The sequence below is a fragment of the Agelaius tricolor genome, unplaced genomic scaffold, assembly GCF_023055355.1.
Source record: "Agelaius tricolor isolate 1412-34295 unplaced genomic scaffold, bAgeTri1.0.p SCAF_38, whole genome shotgun sequence".
In the NCBI taxonomy this organism is placed as follows: Eukaryota; Metazoa; Chordata; class Aves; order Passeriformes; family Icteridae; genus Agelaius; species Agelaius tricolor.
Window position 1 is genome coordinate 3,969,346 of NW_027269298.1, and position 18,714 is coordinate 3,988,059.

Sequence of the window (18,714 nt, forward strand, 5' to 3'; positions counted from 1 at the left end):
CTCCCATTGGCAGTAACAGCTACACTTTGAATGCATTTTCTCTTACTCTTGCATACAAAATCATTCAGAATTTTAAAATTTTGGCACATTTGTTTATTCTGGATGAAGCTTCACTACATGAAATGTTGCATTTGCTTGTTTGTCATGATGTCTTTATCAATTGCACAGTGACTTTGAGATATTGTACATTGATGTCTTGGACAAAAATGCTCCTGCACAGCACACAAATCCCCTGACACTGGCACAGAGGATTTACAACCTCTCCTCCCAAACACAGGGATCCTGAGCTATGGAAATGCCACAGCAACCTGGCTACTTCTTCAAAGCTGTAGTGGTACAAAATAAAAAATTCATGAACAAGCTCATTTATTGCATAGTCTTCAAATACTACCAAAAAAAAAAAAAAAATCCTGGAGTGGTTTATAGCTAAATACAGATCTGCAGCTTTATTTTTATCATCCCTTTCCTTCCTTCCTCCAGAACCCTGTACCACTAAAACAGCGTGCTGCCATCAGCATATGGAAACCTCCACACTCCTCACTCTCAGCTACAGCAGCGTCTCCCTCCCAGCCTGGGCAGCTCCCTGGGGAGGGGACAGGGCCCTTCCCAGCCTCCTGGGGCTGGGCTGAGCCCTGTGTGACCCAGCCAGCCCCAGAGCCAGCCCTGCCTGGTTCAGCGCACACAGCCCAGAGCCGCGCCTGCCTCAGTTCCCTCCATCCTTCCCTGAGCCTGGGCTGGGCTCAGCCTCCTCCTGCCCTGGGCTGGAAATGCCAGCACAGAACCAGAGAGAGCCCAGGAGGAGCTCGGGGTGGCTCTGCAGTGCCACATGCTCCTGGAGTTCCTCAGAGCTCCCCAGATCCAAGAGGCAGCTCTGGCTCACAGGAAAATCCACAGGCAGGGAGCTTCTCGTAATAGAGATTAGGATTTCCATTCTTATTTGTAGCTATGTCTGTCAAAAAGAGGAAGGACACAACCCGAGTTCCTGCTCTGCTTCCTCGCACACCCCAAAAACCACAGGGCCCCTTCCTGCTTCCCACCACAAACCAGTCCCAAACCAGCAGGGCCACCACAGAGCCCACACTGCTGTGGGATGGAGCTGCCCTGACCTGCCAGGCACCTTCAGGAGCCCCAGAGCTCTCAGGGACACCTCTGCTCCGTCAGCACCAGAATTACTGGAGGAGATCTTCTCCTTCTGCTGGCAGGGCTGTGCAAACAGAGCAGGTGCACCCACATTTGGGGCAGGTTCTTGCATAACCTCCAGCCTGAAGCTCTCCTCTCCCACTCCAAGCTGCAAAAGGAGCCAGAGGCAGCAGGCCCTGCTGGCACCATCTGTTCCAAGTCCATCCTTCCCCAGGAGCATGGCCAGGGAGCCTGGATGTGCTGCCAGGAACGCGAGCACCCCGTGTCCAGCACCAACATCCCCTCCTCAGGCAAAGCCCCCTCACAGCTGGGAGCCAGCAGCCCCTGCAGCACCCAGGCTGCTGTTGCTGTGCCTCCTGTCACCTCTGAGGGCACGGAAAGGACAATCCCTGGCTGAAACAGGGCAGCAGAATCACACACAGGGTCTGACCTTTCGCTGTTGGCACCAACACAGGACACAGTCTGCTGGCACGGCCCAAGCTCTGGGCAGGAAATGGGCACTGGCTGGGCAGGAGCCTCCAGCTGCTCTTTGCTGGCCCAGACCATCATAGGATGAGAATCTGGATTGCACTCAAGGGCTCAGACACCTCTCCAGAGCCCCAGGACAGCAAGGGCTTCCATGTCCTGTCTCCCCTGACCCGGCCATGGCTGCAGAGCCTGGTCCTGCACCCTGATCCATCCTGAGCCAGCACCAGGCTCCCCGAGCCTCTCCAGGGAGCCAAGGCACACAGGAAACGCTGCCCTTTCTTTTCCTATAGTTATTTAAATATATACAATCATCTGGTGTTTGTTTCTCCTCCCACAGCTCTTCTGGTTACCAGGTTACAGTTGTTCTCCCCTCTCTTGGTGGTTTGGGGCTTTTTTCCCCTCTGAGTGACATCCCTGCGGGGTCCCCTAATGGCTGCAACGTGTGGGGACACAGGTTTGGTCCCTGGAGCCAGGCTGGGAGGCAGCACATCCCCCTGCCAGCCCTGCAGGGACAGCCCCGTGGCAGGGTCTGGGTGCTCATTTCAGAGCTGATTTCTCTGCCAACACCTCCTCTCTCTGTGAGCAGCAGCCAGGCCACTGCTGGCCCTGTCTTGCCTTGTTGAGGACGAGCCCCAGGCCCTCATCCCCTGTCCCTCCCCAGAGGTGCCACAGTGGCCCATGGTGGGTTTGAGATCTTCTGATTCAAAGAGTTTGAGGAGCTCTGAGGATGTGAAGAGGCCCATCCCAGCCCAAGCCATCATTCCTGCAGCCTGAGCAGCTTTGGCTCCAGCCCTGGTTTGGGTACAGACCTGCAGAGCACACCCTCACCCATCTCTACACACACTCACAATGTGTGCAGTCTCCCAGATTAAATTCCTGCATCCCAGTTCCCATCCCCACAGACAGCTGGACTGTCCACGTCAGGAGCTGCTGCTGCTCAGAACTTGTGCAGAGCAGCTGAGCCCTGTGACAAATCCATCCATCCAACAAGCACAGGCAATTTAGCACCACAGGCCTCACACAGAAATTAGCATTTTGTGTGTTTCACGTGGAAAATGAACAGGAAGAGTGAGTCAGTGCAAAGCTCCACAAGCCTTTCCCCCGCTGGCAAATGCTATTTTCTAGAAGATAGAAGTAGAAATTGTACCTTCCAGGTCCAGAGCCACTTTCCTGGTTAGGCAGCCCTGCCTCAGCAATCGAGCCCCACACCTCCCCATCCCTTCTGTCCTGCTGCACACAGGATTGTGACAGGCTCACAGGAGGCACAGCCCCACAGAGAAACCTTTTTCCCTTTTCTTTGATCCCACAGCAGCACGTGAGTGGCAGAGGCAGCTCAGCATCCCCAGCCCCAGTGCAATTTTCCAGTGCTGGTCCTGCCAGGGGGGCAGAGATCCAGTGGGAGCGAGCCACAGGCATCCCCTCTGTCCAGAGCATCCTGCCTGGAAGGGCAGAGCTGGTTCCCAGCAGGCACAAAGGCAAACAGGCCATGCTGGTGTCCCTGGGGACTGCAAAGCCCAAATAACTCTGAGAAAAGGAGGGAGGGAAAGCTCATCCTGCCCATCCTGGGCTCCTGGTAGGTGAGGGGAGCAGCTCCCACTCCTCAGGCCTGGGCTGGGGCCTCCTCATCTCTTTAACAAGAAAAACCAGCCTGGAGTAGTGCAAGGTCTGCTGGAGCCAGCCTGGGCTGTGGAGGGTTCCCTGCCATGGCAGGGGGCTGGAACTGCAGGACCTCTAAGGTTCCTTCAGCCCAAACCCTTCTGTGATTCTGTGACTTGCAACCAGCCTATTCTACTGTGTGAATATGCAAATCAAATGCAAATTAGCTCAGGGGAGCGCTTGCAGCACAACATCCCAAGCGTGCCTGCCTGAGGACACAGCTCTGCTCCCATCCCATGTCCCTGGGCTCCCAGGGCTCATTCCCAGCATCTCCTCCAGGAGCAGCATTGGAGAAGGGGCAGACCCAGAGCAGACCCAGCCTGCAGAGCCAAGGTCACCGGCCCTGCCGGGAAATTCCTGACTCAGCTCTCTCCAGGCTATTTGTGGACTGCATCAGGCCCTCTCTGCTGTGGGAGCTCTTTGCTGAGGAGCAGATTTCCAGTGTCCAGCCCTTCCCAGCAAGGACATCACCCCTTTCTGCTCCTGGGTTTGTAGGGTGGCCTGGGAGCACACACAAATTCTTCTAAAAGCTCAATCAACCCCAGTGCTCAAGAGATGAAGGAACCAGGACTCACTGCTGGAGAAATATTCCCTCAGGGAGGCCCTGCCAGTCCCACTGGGAATTTTGGAGGCTGTGCACACCAGATTCCTCAGGAAAACCACCCAGCCTTTCATAACAGGGTGCTGCAGGGACAACACCAGGCTCATGATGATCCACACCAACCAACCACCACAGATCTTAAACCTTAACAGATTATTTAAATAAATTCCCTTGCCATGACCTCCAGAGCTGTTCCTGAGAGCCAATGGCCAAGCCTCCCCTCTTGCCTGTGCCATCCCAAGGGACACAATCCTGGCAGTATCTCACTCCCCTCACCCCAAGCCACGACATCCTCAGCCACATTTGTCAGCAGCTTTCAGGCTCATGTGAAAATAAAAAGTCTGCAAGATGGGGAAAGTGCTAATTCTTGCTAATAAACTGTTGGGAAAATCCTCCCTCTGCCCAGCCCCAAGCTGCTACAAGCAGCAAGGGTTGGAGCATGGAGGAAAAAAACTTCTTTATGCTCCAAACTCCTGCAGAACAGTCCCTGCTATGGAAGCAGAAAATAATAGAGGGATGTGGGAGGAGGAAGAGTCTCTTCACACTGTTGAAAACCACAAAGTCTTGCAGAAATAAGCCCCCAGAGGCAGGTTTGTCACCACACCTGCCGGGCCAGGACGTGATGGGATGAAGGGAGATGGGAAGGCAGGAGACAAACAGAAGGGGAGCACTGAAGCAAACATCAGTGGGGTCCCACCAGGCTCTTCAGGACTGCAGGGCTTCAGAGGGGATGGGGGTGACTGCAAATTATGCACTATAGTCAAACCAAAACCAGACTGCAAACAGGAAGATGCTGTGGCACTGACCGACCTCGTGATAAAATGTCAGACAAAAATTAGCATCAATAAATTCCAACTGATCCAAAGGGAGAGGGGAGCAATCATCTTCCTGCACACAGAGAGCTCTGGAAATCAACACTCAGCAAAGAGCCACAGCAGAAGATGCCACAAAGCCAACCCCTCTCAGAGGTGATCAAAACCCCAAATTTTAGGGAAGGATTTTTATTCCAGACAAGCTCACCATGGAGTCACACACCCTTCTGGCTCCCCTCCTCAGAGCTGAAACAGCACAGAGAAGGGCACCAGAGGTGACTGTGGATTATAAAGTGATTTGTGCAAGGCAAGGCCAAATAGACCAGGAGGAGTCTCCAGCCTGGAGAGGGACGTGATGAAAAGCAGATAAAGCCAGAGAGGACAACCAGGGAGCAGGAGCATCACAGGAGCTGCCAGAGCTCAGGGAAGGCAGCAGCTCAGAGGAGCAGCAGCATGTCCTGTCACAGCACAGGGCTCCCATCCCTTGTGGGAGCAGAAAGTGCCAATGGCTTCAGGAGGGAGCAGGCGAATGCTCAGGGAATCCACCAGGCTGGCACAGCCACTGGCACAGCCTCCAGCCCTCCTGCCCTCTGTCCCTGCCACAATGGTTTGGGCTGGAAAGACCCTAAATCCCCTCATTCCCAAGGGCAGGGACACCTCCCACTGTGCCAGGCTGCTCCAGCCCCATCCAGCCTGGCCTTGGGCACTGCCAGGGACCCAGGGGCTGCTCTGGGCACCCTCCCCACCCTCACAGGGAACAATTCCTCCCCCAGCTCCCTCCAGAGCTCCCCTGCTGCAGTTTGTGTCACCAGGCGCTGCCAGGGGACAGCAGGGCAGGGGCACCTGAGCTCGGAGCTCTCCTGGCTCCTGGCCTGGCTGATTCATGAGAAGGATGAATGAGATGTTCCCCACTCCAGCCCAGCCTGGCAGGGATGCAAGAGAAACGCTCAAGGCTCCAAAACAAATTGCGTGCAGCACTCGGGAACGAGGCGTGGGGTCAGGGAGAGGTCGCTGCTGCAGGACGGGCAGGATCCAGAGCGATGCTGTAAATATTTTTGCAGAGCAGAAAGAGCCCTGAGCACAGGCAGTGACCTACTTTGCTGTTCTCCAGTGAAGGGTGACATGGCCATGCCAGAGCCCAAGGGCAGCTCCTGAGGAGGACATTCAGCACACTGGGGCTCCTTTTATGGACAGAATGGTGGGGAAGGCTCCCAAAACCTCTTCCCACTGAGCCAGGTGTGCTGGTGGCTGCTCCCCTGCAGCAGTCCAGAGCCTCCCACTTCCCTTTCCTACCCATCTGAAGGGAACAAGAGCAGAATTCCATCTCATCTCTGCCACATAAACACCCTGAACACACAGGATGTTTGGCCCTGTGTTTTAGAGCTCCCCATTGCAATTTCTCCTGGAACAGCAAGGCCCAGATGCCCATGGGCAGCCAAAGCAACAGTTGCTGCTGCAATCCACATGGCTGACTTTCTGGAAGCTGACAAATGTCCAAGCTAGTAATCACGCCTGGAGGAATTGATTACTAATTAGCTACAGAGCCTGGGTCAGTGCAAGCTCTGCCAAAGAAGCATCTTCTCATCCATTTTGCAGAAAATTGAAAACTTAAGAGACAACAACAGGCTGTCAGCTGCAGGGACCATCCTTGTGCTAAACTGAGACAGTTCCTTGGATTCATCAAAAGATGAGCAGGAGAGCCATTCTGGACCTGGATGAGTGCTCACACTTAGCAAGAATCCCATTTAATCAGTGCTTTTTTTTCTTTTCTCCTGCCCTTGGACTCAGGCAGAGGCTTTAACCAGAGTGGCAGAAGGTGCCTTAGGGGCATTCTTAACCTGGCTGCCACTTCTCCAAATCCTGCTGTGAATTTTAGGGCCAAAAGCCCTGTCCCAGCCAGGTGTGACCGGGCAGAGCCCCCTGGAGCTGCCATCCCCCAGGAACACCCCGAGGCTGGCAGTTTGCTCTGTCCAGCCCTAAGCTCAGCCTCTCTGCACCGGGGCAGCCAGGACTCCCCTCCCCTGCACGCCCCGCTCCCAAACCCCCGGCACAGCGCCCAAACCCCCGCTCCCACGGCCTGCAAACAGCAGCAGCCACCACAGATCCCCCCGAAGAGCAGGCAGGAGAAAAGGCACGTACGTCTAGGGCAGAGCCATGGGCCCCCCAGCAGCAGCTCCAGGCAGCCCCGGGCGCTCCCTCCAGCCGCTCCCGCTCAGCCGAGCCATGGGAGCAGGAGGACGGAAATCTGAACCTGCTCCCGCCCATCCCTGCCTCTCCCGCCGGCCCCCGGCCTCGGGCAGGATATTTTTGTGTGAGTTCTTCCATCTGGCTGCCCATCCATCACCGTGCCCGTACATGGGCAGGCGGGGGAAATCCTGAGTTCCCCGAAGTGACAGGCCGGATCCTTGTGCAAACATTCACCCACATTTCCCACGACGTAGGACAGGGAAATTTAGGCTCTTTGTACCCTCTGGGCGCCAGAAATGTGTATTTCCTCTCCAAGCAAACTCTCAAGTGCTTTTACAATTAACCCTTTGCTTTCCACCTGGGAGGGACTTTCGGGATCATTGTCCCTTTATGGAGAGGGCCAGGAGGAAGCTCACAGACATTTCCATGCACTTCTCCACTCTCAGGAAACCGAGCAGACTGAATTTCTCTTTAACAGCTTTTAAGCCAGCTCTAGATTTGCTAAGTGAAGGGATAATTGAGTTTCCCACTTATTTCAGCAGGGTCAGCCCAGCTGAGGTCCCCTGAGCACTCAGCAGAAGGTTCAGTGGATGTGTTCTGCATCTTTGCTGCTCTACCCTGGCTCTCACATCCCTCACACACATCTCTGTGACAGCTCTGCCTGTCTGCCCTCACACCTGCAAGCACACAAGGAGATGGTGTTGGGCTGCAGAGCCCTGCTCCGCCCTGGGGCTGTGCACAAACCCCACCTGGAGAGGAGGGGAACCCATGGGAGGTGAGGGAGAAGCCCTTGCAGCAGGCAGGGGCTGGGAGGCAGCAGGTGGTTAAACGTGGGTGACCATTTGGGACAGGATTTGTGCCCCCAGCCCAAGCTGCAGAGGAGGAAAGCAAAGAGCAGAGCAGGCAGGGCCCCCTGGGCTGGTCTAATGGTGCTCATTGCCTGCTCTGCCCTTTCTCTTCAGCCCATCTCTAACAATCCTCTGCTGCTTCTCCAGCTGATCAGCTCTGGAAAAGTGCATCAGACACCAGTCTGCTCCGAGCTGGAGCTGGGGAAGCTGCAGGGTCCTGAGGGCTCCAGGCAGATTGTTTAATATCTCCAGAAGGGCAGCAAAGGGCTGAGCACAAGGGCAGGCAAGACAAGCAATGGCATTTCAACCTCTCCGGAGCCTGAGGGGGTTAGGAACACATCGAGCTGCAGAGCAATAATTAGGAAACAAAGTTCCTCTGTCCAGATTGAAAGAGACAGGCAGGAGGATCTCTGGGCAAGGATTTTGTAGTGCATTAGGTGAGGATAAATCATCCCTAGCAGGGCTGTGGTGTCAGTAATGAGGAGCAACTCCTCATCTTCCCCTAATGCTGAGGTTGGAAATCTCCAGGAGCTGCTGTCTCCAACCCCATCCCTGATCTTCACAGACACAAGAACCCCCTCAAGGGTGGCATTTCTGCAGACACATCAAGCACAGCTGCAAAATGAGGCAGTTTGAGGGCTGGGGAAAGCGCTGTGCTCTGCAGCCACCCTGCTGTGCCCAAAATAACCCAACGGTGTCACCCAGAATGGGGGTCCTGAGGCACCACGGAGCCTTGGACAGTGTGTCACTGACAGAGAGAAAGTAATGAGGGTCTTAACCCTAAAAAAACAACATTCAATTATTTTATTAATTTCCCACCTCAGTGGCAATGTACTGAGAGTTAAAGAACAGGGTGTTCCTTCTTTTTTCATTTAGGTTTTTAGTAATAAAAGATCATTTCCCTAAATCATGGCGAGCAGATGAAGGCATAAAAAATCCCAGCTGGGCAGCCCAGGGCACAAACCCAGCTAAGGTCCTAATCTGGCAAACACAAATGGATACACACGACTCATCTGCACACTTCAGCTGGCACGGGATGAGTGTGACAGTCAGAAGAGCCACACGAGTAAATTTAACCAGAACAATGATAGTACACAGCATTTTTTCAGGAAAAACGGGGATACTTTGGCAAGGACCACTTGTGAGGAACAGGTGCTGCTGCCAGGCACAAGAGGACGGCGGCACTGAGCCCCCCTGATCCCAAGCAGCTCTTCCCCTCCCCACAGCAGCCCCTCCCTCACACTGGACACGGCAACTTTGGCACAAAACCAGCCCAGAAATGGAGCAGGGGCTGGGCAGCACCCACAGGAATGCAGCCTTTCCCTGGGTGCCCCTTGGCCTTGGGGTGGCTCCAGGGCCCAGCCGAGCCCCGCCTCACCCTCACCCCCCGGAGGGATCAGCCCGGACCCTCTTCCCACAGGGATGGGACTGCTCGGGGGTCTCCAAGCGCCCCTTCCCCATCCCCAGGCAGCTCCCGACTGCTCATTCCGGAGGCGCTGCCCCCAGGGGCATCCACAGGGACCCGGCCGGGGCTGCGAGTGCCGCAGAAACTTTGCTGCAGGCTCGGGGCACGGGGAGAGCGGCGGGGACGGGGCACGGGGGTCCCACCGGCCGCCCCGCCCGCCCCGGGAACTGAAGGGGCTGCCCCGGGAGGGGAAGGGGCTGCCCCGGGAGGGGAAGGGGCTGCTCCGGCTGCCCCGGGAGGGGAAGGGGCTGCCCCGGGAAGGGAAGGGGCTGCCCCGGGAAGGGAAGGGGCTGCCCCGGCTGCCCCAGGAGCTCCGCGCTGCAGCGGCCCCGCTGCTCCCCACGGCGGCAGCCCCGGGGACCCTCCCCAGCCCCGGTACCTGTGGGCGCTGCCATCGTCGTAGACGAAGGAGCGGTTGGTGTAGCACTCGGAGCGCACGGGCCGCCCCTCGGCCGGTTTGTAGATCCCCTGCAGGCTCCGCTCCTCGCCCGAGAACGGCATCGGAGCGCCGAGGCGGGGCAGAGCCGGGGGCGCGGGCCGGGGGCTGCCGGCCGCGGGCAGAGCCAGCGCCGCCGTCCCGGTGCCGCTGCCGGGGCCGCTGCCCGCCGCCCATCACGGCGCGCCCCGCAGCCGCCGCCGCGGCAGCCCGCGGGCCGCTCGGGAGCTCCGCATGCCGGGGCCGGGCGGCTCCGCGGGGAGCGCGGCGGGGAGCGGGCGGCAACAGGTGCGGGATGAGCGGGGATGGGCGGGGAAGGGCGGGGCCGGCGGGGCGGGGCCGCACCGGGCGGGGCCGGGCTCCGCCCAACGCGCACCGGCGGCCGCGCTCGCCTCCTCCCCCGGAGCTGCCTCCGCCGGCCGCGCCCCGGCCCCCGCCACCCCCGGGCTGGGACAGCAACCCGGGCCGCGTCCCTTCGCCTCTGGCCTCTGTCAGCACGACCTTCGGGCGGCTTGCTTGCTTTATTTTCCTTTTTCTCTCCTTTTCCCCTATCGTTTCCCCGTCATTTTCCCTTTCCTTTCTCCTCCCTTCCCCTTTTTCCTTTCCTTTCTTCCTTTCCTTTCTCCTCTCTTCTCCTCTTTTTCTTTCCTTTCTTTTCTTTTTTATTTCCTCTTTTTTTTTTTTTATTTGGTCGGATTTTTTTTTTTCCACTACCCACACAAATATTTGTGTTGAGCGCTGCTGCGCCTCGCTCGGGGTTGTGCCGAAAGCCAACAGCGCGGCCAAGCCCCGGCCATTCCTGTGCCGTGCTGCGCGGCCGGGCCGGCAGCGTTGATCCTCCCGGGGGGCCCTGCTGCAAAAACACGGCCCCGCTGGGGAATGGCCCCGAGCCAGGCACAGCGCGGGCAGCCTGGAAACGAGCCGGCCGCCTCCAGGAAAGGGTTAACGGGATGGGCTCCAAGGTGCCTCCCGGCCAAGTTCAGCCCCATGTGCCAGGAGGTGCCACCAGCAATGATGTGGCCAAATGTGAAGTGCCCCAAAGCCGCGTCCCCTCGCAGATGTGAGCGGCTCCGAGCAGGTTTCCACTGAGCGCCCCCGGCACAGGCAGCGCGTTCTGCCCCCGCTCGGCTCCACTCCTCTCCTTTTTGCCTTTTTCTTCGTTCCTCTCTCCGAGCCCAGGCCGTTGTGTGGGCACTGGGGAACTCGCTGTGGTGCCATTTTTGGGATCCCGGCGCTGCGCTGGTGAGCAGATACCCCAATAAAGGAACTGCTCCCACAGCGGCCGCACAGCCCCTCGTGCTTTGTGCAGAGCGCCACCTCAGTCACCCGAGCGCTTCAGTGCCACCCGGGCAAGGTGACACCAGCCATGCTGGGGTCCCGCTGCTCACAGAGCTTTGGTTTCCCTCCGACCCGCTGAGCCCGGGTCCCCCACCCTCGCACGGGCCCGTGGGATCCACGGGACGGGGCGGATCCGCAGCCCCCGCCGTGCCACAGCCCCCGGATCAGAGGGAAGTGCCCCCGCTCGGATGCGCTGGGCTTTGCGCTTCTCCCCAGCACCGCAGACTTTGTTTCTCCCGCAGCATCCCTTCCTCCTCCTCTCTCTCCATATGGACTCTCCTACACCAGGAGTCACTGGAGAGAAAAGCAATTAATGCTCCCCGTGCAATCCACCCGTGTGATGCTTCCCAGCCCATCCTGCTTTGAAGTGGGAAGGTTATTCTCCATTCACTAATTGCCTCACATTATCTGGTGCAAAGTGTCAACGTGCAGCTCGGCGAGGAGAGGGGTGGGTGGCACAGCAGCGTATTGACATGCTGGGTGATAACACAGGCGTGGGGGAGGAATTATTTAAAACAGTCAGATGCTGAGAGAAATGAAAAATGAAAGAGAAAGAGCCAGAAGAAGAGGACATCCCCATCCAAATGCTGGAGTTTGAATGGCAGAGTGGGGCTGGTTCTGCCAGCCCCTGAGCAGGAGAGCACTCTCTCAGCAGGAGCTGCTCTCTGCCCGGGCAGGGGATGAGCAGCACACCCCGAGTGCTGTTTCCACAGCTGGGAGCTGTGTGTGAACACAGAGCTCTCTGCTCTCTGCTCTCCAGGCTCGGGGGGCAGCACAGGGGGGCTCCCAGGGAAGGCAAAGCCCCTGTCTGAGAACCTCCAGGGCTGGGAGCAGGGGAAGGCCCTGCTGAAGGCTGCTCTGACAGATCCCAGCCCAGCTGCCCGAGGAGGGGCCTGGCACAGGGCAGGGAGACTCAACTCTGCTGTTCCTGCGTCTTGGAGAACAATAAATAAACCTGTGGGAGGCACCAGTGGGATGAGTCAGAGGCAGGAGCGAGAGAAAGTCGTCATGCACAGAGCACATCATCGTGTCCAGCGATGCACAGGGCTCCAGGGGTTCGTGTCAGGGGGGTCCCTGTCCGGCTGCACCCCCTGATAACCCTGCCAGGAGGGCGATGGGCACAGCCCCACCAGCGGGAGCCTCGGCCGTGCCTGGGGGGCTGCAGCCCCTTCCCAGCCCTGGGGCACCACCGGGAGCACAGCTGGATCCATCCAGCACCTGGAGAGGGTGGGCTGGGGCATCACTTGAGCCCCAGGAGCTGCATCCAGCTCCTGTTTCCCCCCACGACCTTGGGCAAGCTTGGCCTTTTTGGGTGCATCACCCCAGGGCGAGGAGGTGCCCAGGAGAAATGCTCCAGCTGAAACTTCTCCCATTTCCCCCAGGAGAAATGCCCAGTGCAGGGCAGAGCAGCCACAGGCGTCAGGAACAGCAACACCAGATCTGCTCCCAGCTGGAAATGTTGTCAGAGCGTGGAGTGAATTTAATCAGAGCAGAGCCCGCGCCGAGACTCCGACGCTGCGGATGTTGTGCGTGTCAAATGAATTTCATGAGAATCTCCATTTGCCAGGCACAGATACAGCCTGCAGGGAATGAAAGGACAAGGCAAAAAGCACCAAAAAAACATCAAAAAAGCAACTCACATGGCACAGTCTGAGAATTAATAACAACAAGGAAACTTCAGGCCCACTGCAAAGTAAGCAGCTTTAGTGTCAAGTTGACATCTTGGCAGGGAGAGCACTTGGGGAACCTGCTCGGCCCTGTGGCCTCACAACTCAGCGTTTCACACAAGTTCTGCTCTTTCCACTCAGCTCTTGTTAAACTCCTCAGCGTTCCCGAGGCTGAGTGCAGCACTTGCAGAACACACAGGGGGCTGAGGCTGTCGTTGCCCGGGAATGTTACCCAGGAATGCAGAGGTAGGGAATTGTCAAAGCTGTCAGTAATCTCAAGAAGGAATAATCAAACTTACCATAAAAAAGGAGAGAGCTCTGTAACTCCTAGACTGATGTATGCAAAACAAAAAGAAGAATGCAGGAAGCTTGGCTATAAAGACATAGATTTAGTCTCATCAACTGAGCCATTAAATCAGAAGCAAAGACACCTTCATCTGCACATTGGGAGCCACAGAGATGTTTGTCTGCTGTGTCAGTGCTCAGGTTTGCTGGCTCGGTTTTCAGCTTCCTACTTTTATTTAATGCCCAAAGGGACATTAAATATCAAGTGACAAGTGAAACACACACTGTAGAACTCTTACAAAGCCTCTTCTTCCATCATTTCCCAAACCCCATGGAGAATGTGAGGTGAAGAACTGCCTGCAAGAGCTGAATCATGTCTTCAAGCACAAACATTGCTATTAGGTGACTAAGACCTAAACAGCCATCTCTATTTATTGCAACTGATGCTGTTATTAAAAACCAGACAGGTCCCTCTGCAGCCCCTCGTGCTCTCAGGACTGTGTGTGCTGGTGAAGCTGCAAAAGGCAGGTTGGAATAAAGGGGATCCTTTGTGCAGCATCCAAAACACTCTGGAAACCTGGGAGTGCTTGGTGCTCCCAGAGCATCCTGGCTGGGGACTGCTGGGCTGACAAGGGGCATCTCTGAGCCCTAGAATCAGACAAGTGAATCCTTGAGAGCACAGGGAACGCCTTGTGGAAAGGGATGTTGTGCCAGGGGGGTTCCTAGAGGGGTTCTGAGCTGGCCCTGGAGCAGGAGGCAGCAAGTGAAAATTTGCAAACCTGCCTGTGGGGATCAAGCTGGCTTTGGGAAGAGCCTGAGAGCATCATGGGCACCATGGTGGGCACAGAGAGGATGCCCAGAAGAGCATCTAGGGCAGGCTGAGCTCAAGCTTTCACATTTGAACAAATTCATATTGGGAAACCTGATTTTCTCTGGATTTTCCCCATCCATCAGTCCCATCCATCCCCCCTCTCCTGCTCCATCTCCTGAGAACGCTGCGTCATCCAAAGCCTTCGCATTTTCACAAAGTGAAGTGGAGCAGAGCTGAGGGAAGCCAGGCTCTGCTCCCCCTTCCAAATGTTCCCAGCACTGGGAGGGAAGCCAGGAGGCTTTAGGAGATGTTTTAAGGAGCTGCAGGTTGGGCTGCTCCCCTGCAGCACCCACTGCCTGCCCTGAGCTCCTCCTGCTCAACAGCTTCTCCCACCACCCTCCTGGCAGCTCTGCTTTGACCTTTGGGTATCACAAAATAAGTGCTCTCCAAAAAATCAAACACAAACATCCTTCAGTCTGAGCACTCACAGCTTTAGGGCAGCTCAAGCTGCTCAGTGTTACGTCCCTGCTCCTGTAATGAGGTTTTTCATGGACATAAAATTTAATGAAAATGTGAAAACATCTCACAGACAGCAAATTCCAGCCCTGTGGCTCAGGAAAATCTGCTCTCCTGGTTGACTGCCTAATTTACACTCCCAGGACTATGCAGGGTCTCAGTGCAGCTTAGGAACAGGGTTCCCATCCCCACTGACCTGACTGCAGCCATTCCAGGGTCCTGCATTCATTCCTCTCCAGGAAACTCCTGGATCTCCCTGGGAGTGAAGATTCCCCAAACGAGCTTCACTTCACCCTCCTGAAAAGTGAGATAAGGTCACACATGAGCTGCTGGTGTTGTGTTTGCCTGAAACCTGGGGCTAGAGGTGATGGAGGGATCACCCCCAGGCAAACCTCCTGGAGCTCAGGGACTCCCTCATTTTCCCCCTCAGCAGTCCTTGCCTTGCTGCTCCTCAGCTTTCTCCCAGTGGGACTCCACCAGGCTCTGTGGAAAAATAAAAACCCACATCCAGGAGCTGCCTGTGCCCTGGCTGGGGTTGGGGAGTGTTAATTTTATATATTGGGTATCAAAGGTGCTGCTGCCACCACAGAGCAGTGCTAAAGGAATGGCTTCAGCAGGGCTGCCAGCACCACGCTGGGCCTAATTGCAGCAGGGATGATACACACGTGGGGCTTATTATTACTATTATTTTATTATTCTAAAGATATTCCATTTTTAATGTAAGAGGTTTCAAACGCTGGTATTTATTTGCTAATTAAATTATTCAGCTGGAGACAGAATATCTTCAAAGAAGGATTTTTTTTCCCCCCAGAATGGGTATCTGGAGTTGCAGAGCTGAATTATTGTACATTAAAAAAAATTCCCTTATTAGCCTTTTATTTCAGGGCACACATTTAACTGACACTTCCCGTGCTGACAGCTCACCCAGCTTCAAAGCACAACTTCTGTGAGGACTGCAGAGTGTGAGGCTGGGCTGGATGAAGCTGTGGCCCAGCTGACACATGAGCCCTGGGGAAGTTTTCCCTCTTTTTGGAGAGCCTGAAGCAGAAATCCACGCTGGGACTTGCACAGTGTGAGTGTTTTGGGGTTTTTCAGTGGGGTAAGATACACTTCTAAACTGTGAGCAGATTTTGGGAACCTGGCTTCTTCTGTAATTCCTCTGTTCCCTCTATCAACACAGCTGGGAGAGCTGAGCAGCTCAGCCAGAGCTGGGGATTAACCCTGGACCCCTCAAGGCAGAAATCAAAGCTCTTCTCCATATCCCTGGGACATTGGGCTAATCCAGGCTGCCCTGAGGATGCTGCAGGGAGCCTTGCAATGGTCCAGCCAAGACAAACCAGAGCAGTGCTGTGCTCTCCTTTCACCCAAGGATGCAGAACAGAAATGCACCCTGACCTCTGAGAAATCTCAGAATTAAAAGAAACCATGATCTCCCTGCTCTCCCAAGGAGGCTGGAGTTCCCACAAGGCTGAGCACCCCAACCCTCCCCTCAAACAGCAGCATTGCCAGCACCCAACCCTGCCCTGCCCTGCTGGGATCCCAAAGCCCCTCTCCCCTCAGTGCTCCCCAGCCCCACTGCCAAAGCCAACTGTCCCCTGCTGACAGCTCCATCCTGTTTGTGGTGTCTTTGGCACTTCCCCCTGCAGCACTTCCAGGCCCCTGTGGCTCCCCAGCCCCCGTGGCTCCAGCACAGCCAGGGCTGAGCCAACAGCAACACACGGAGCAGCCCAAGGCAGAGCCTGCCCAGGAGAGCCCCAGGGCCCAGCAGCACCCACGGCCCCGGGGTGGCCTCCACCACCCCACACGAGGCAAACCCACAAGTTCCCATCCCAAAGCTCCAGCTCAGGAGATGCAGAGAGCCCAGCACTGCCCCAGACTGGGGGACCAACAGCACAATGGCACAGCTGTGACAAACACAAGCCCCAGGGCCAGCAGGTCAAGGACAGACTCAGCAGTACCAGGGGTTCCTCTGAGCAAGTGAGCCCCAGCATTTGCTTCACTTATTCCTCAGAGTGCCAGAAATTAAAGAAGGGCAAGGCCAGGGTTTTGTTAGCTTTGTGTTTTATGTGCCTGCAACATGATCAGCCTTGGGGATCATCTTTCCCGTGCCCAGGCAGGTGAGGTGGAAGCCACAGGCTGCAGGTACTGGGCAGTAACTGGATCCTGCAGACCCAGATACAGCCAGAGCCAGGAGACACTGCCCTGAGAGCCCCTGCTGCAGGGACAGCTCCCAGCACCATGCAGGTAAGTGCTGCAGCCCCTCACAGCTTTCACAGGATTGGGGGTGGAAGGGACCTTAAAGATCATTGCATTCCACTCCCTTCTACTTTCCCACGTTGTTCCAAGCCCCATCCAACCCGGCCTTTCCCTCTGCATTCTAACCCTGACAGCTCTCATAGGGCAGTGTCAGGCCAAATAGCAAAAGTTCTCCTTCAAGGACATATTAAGGGGCACCTCAAGCCTTCAGTAACAGGTTAAAAATAGTCAAAAATTATTCATAGCAAGTTATATTTCAGTATTTCCACACATGGATGCACAGAGAGGAGCTTCCAACACGGTAACATCCTTCTCAGTTTGGGATCTCACTGTGCCTCCAGTAGATTTCTTAAGTTTCTAGGAGAAAAAAAGCCTCACTCATAATACAAAGACCACGGTCTAGGGGCTGTGATTGCTTTGCATGGCTATATTGTAAACTGAGGGAAATCCCCTGGGTTGAGAGGCAGCAGAATTCAGTGTCCACGTTGCTGTTCCCCAGCTGACGCTCTGCAGGCTCCGCACACACCAGTGGTGCTTCATCCTCTGCAATGTGCTGCTCTTCCACGTGCTGCTCTTTGGGGCAGATTTACTGGAGCAATACTTCCTGCACTCCCTGCCTCTCTCTTACACCGATGCAAAGGCTCTGGAGATCAGGGACAGGGCCAGGCAGCTGGATCTGGAGCCTCTGAAGGCCAACCTCTCTTACAGCAGCAGCAGTGCAGTGACCTGCTCCAACCAGGAGATATTTCTGCTCATTGTTGTCTGCAGCAGCCCGGAGAACAGGACAAGGCGCGACGCCATCAGGCAGACCTGGGGCAACAGCTCGGCCTCCAGGGGTTACAGTGTGCTCACTGTGTTTGCTGTGGGGAAGGCAGCCTCAGCAAGCACCCAGCTGGAGATCCAGGAGGAGGCTCAAAGGCACAGAGACATGATTGAAGGCAGTTTCATCGATTCCCCCCAGACACAGACACAGAAGATGCTGATGAGCGTGGAGTGGACGGTGATTTCCTGTCCCCGTGCCAGGTACATCCTTCACACAGCCCAGGACGTGTTTGTGGGTGTTGCCAGCCTGGCTGGGTACCTGCTGAGCCTAACCCAGCAGGAGGACATCTACCTGGGCAGGGTGGTTCACCGTGCAGTGCCTGACAGGGACCCCCAGAGCCCCGGCTTTGTCCCCGTCCATCAGTACCCCCAGGAGTTCTACCCGGATTTCTGCCACGGCAGCGCTTTCCTCATGTCCCAGGACGTGGCTCGCAAGGTTTTCGTGGCTGCCAGGGAGGTGCCCCTGGCACTGCCCCCCGCTGCCTTTGTAGGGATCTGTGCCAAGAGGGCTGGCATCAGTGCCAGGCACAGCTCCCGCTTCGCTGGGGACAGGCACATCAGCTACAACCCCTGCTGCTATAAATTCATTTTCACCTCTTCTGACATGAGAGAGGACGAGCTATTTAAGGACTGGAAGGAAACGAGCGATGGGGAGGATTGTTCCTTACTGGAAACCTACTACAGCCTGGTGTCCTGCAAGGTTCTGACCTACATTGATAAGTTCAAACAGTTCAACTTGGATAGGATAAAAAATGAGCTCCTTCATTTTGTCAATTAATGTTTAACTCCTGCAAGAAGAGGCTGGATTTTCTTTCATCAGCTATGTTATCCTGTTAACACTCAGTACAAAGGATGCCCTCCCAAAGTTTGCTCTTTTCCCTTCAGCAGCAAATGAATTCTCACTGTTACAGTGTGACAGAGCAGAACTGGATGTCCTCTGCCTCTCTAAGTACCTACAAGTGCATGCATGGAAGTAAAAAAGAGTATTCCAACAGACTTGTCTATATCCAAGGTTTTTCAGATTTTTGAGTCTTCAAAACTCCTTTTTTATATGAGTGAGGCATCACCTACTTCCAAAGAATTCTGGAACAAAGGGGAAGCTTTCCATCCACAAAAGGAGCTGATTTTGAGCAGGCTGGTTCAGAGAGAAACAGAGCAGCTCCAGCAGGAACAGACACTGAGCCATCATGGAAATTCCTCAAGTAATGCTGTTTGTTAACATCCATCAAATTACAAGGTTTGGTTTGGGATTTTTGGGTTTTTTAAACCAAATGTTCAGCATGTTACCTCAGTTCTCCAGCATTCCATTTTGTGGTTTTCCTCAATTATTTCCACCTGTTACTTTAAGGGGGGGTGACAAAAACAACACACTTCAAAATTGTCATTTATATCAGATACAGCAGCAG

General features: G+C 55.5%; 2 protein-coding genes across 7 annotated transcripts in view; one reads left to right on the top strand and one right to left on the bottom strand.

The window, feature by feature from the left end:
- Nucleotides 1-10,438, bottom strand: part of KCNT1 (potassium sodium-activated channel subfamily T member 1) — an 81,799-nt gene extending 71,361 nt beyond the window's left edge. For 2 of the 6 annotated variants that reach the window (XM_071454176.1, XM_071454178.1), the window contains exon 1: nucleotides 9,557-10,425. In XM_071454176.1, coding sequence (XP_071310277.1) covers nucleotides 9,557-9,678 — 122 coding nt within the window. In that variant the 5' untranslated portion in view covers nucleotides 9,679-10,425. Of the gene's footprint in view, nucleotides 1-9,556 lie in introns of all 6 variants that reach the window. The other 4 variants (XM_071454177.1, XM_071454174.1, XM_071454175.1 and 1 more) reach the window with 3 other exon arrangements.
- A 6,030-nt stretch (nucleotides 10,439-16,468) lies between these two features.
- On the top strand, nucleotides 16,469-18,086 carry B3GALT9 (beta-1,3-galactosyltransferase 9). Its single transcript, XM_071453939.1, has 2 exons — nucleotides 16,469-16,474; nucleotides 16,986-18,086. Exons 1-2 carry the CDS (start codon nucleotides 16,469-16,471, stop codon nucleotides 18,084-18,086), a joined length of 1,107 nt encoding a protein of 368 aa, XP_071310040.1.
- The last annotated feature ends 628 nt before the right edge of the window (nucleotides 18,087-18,714 follow it).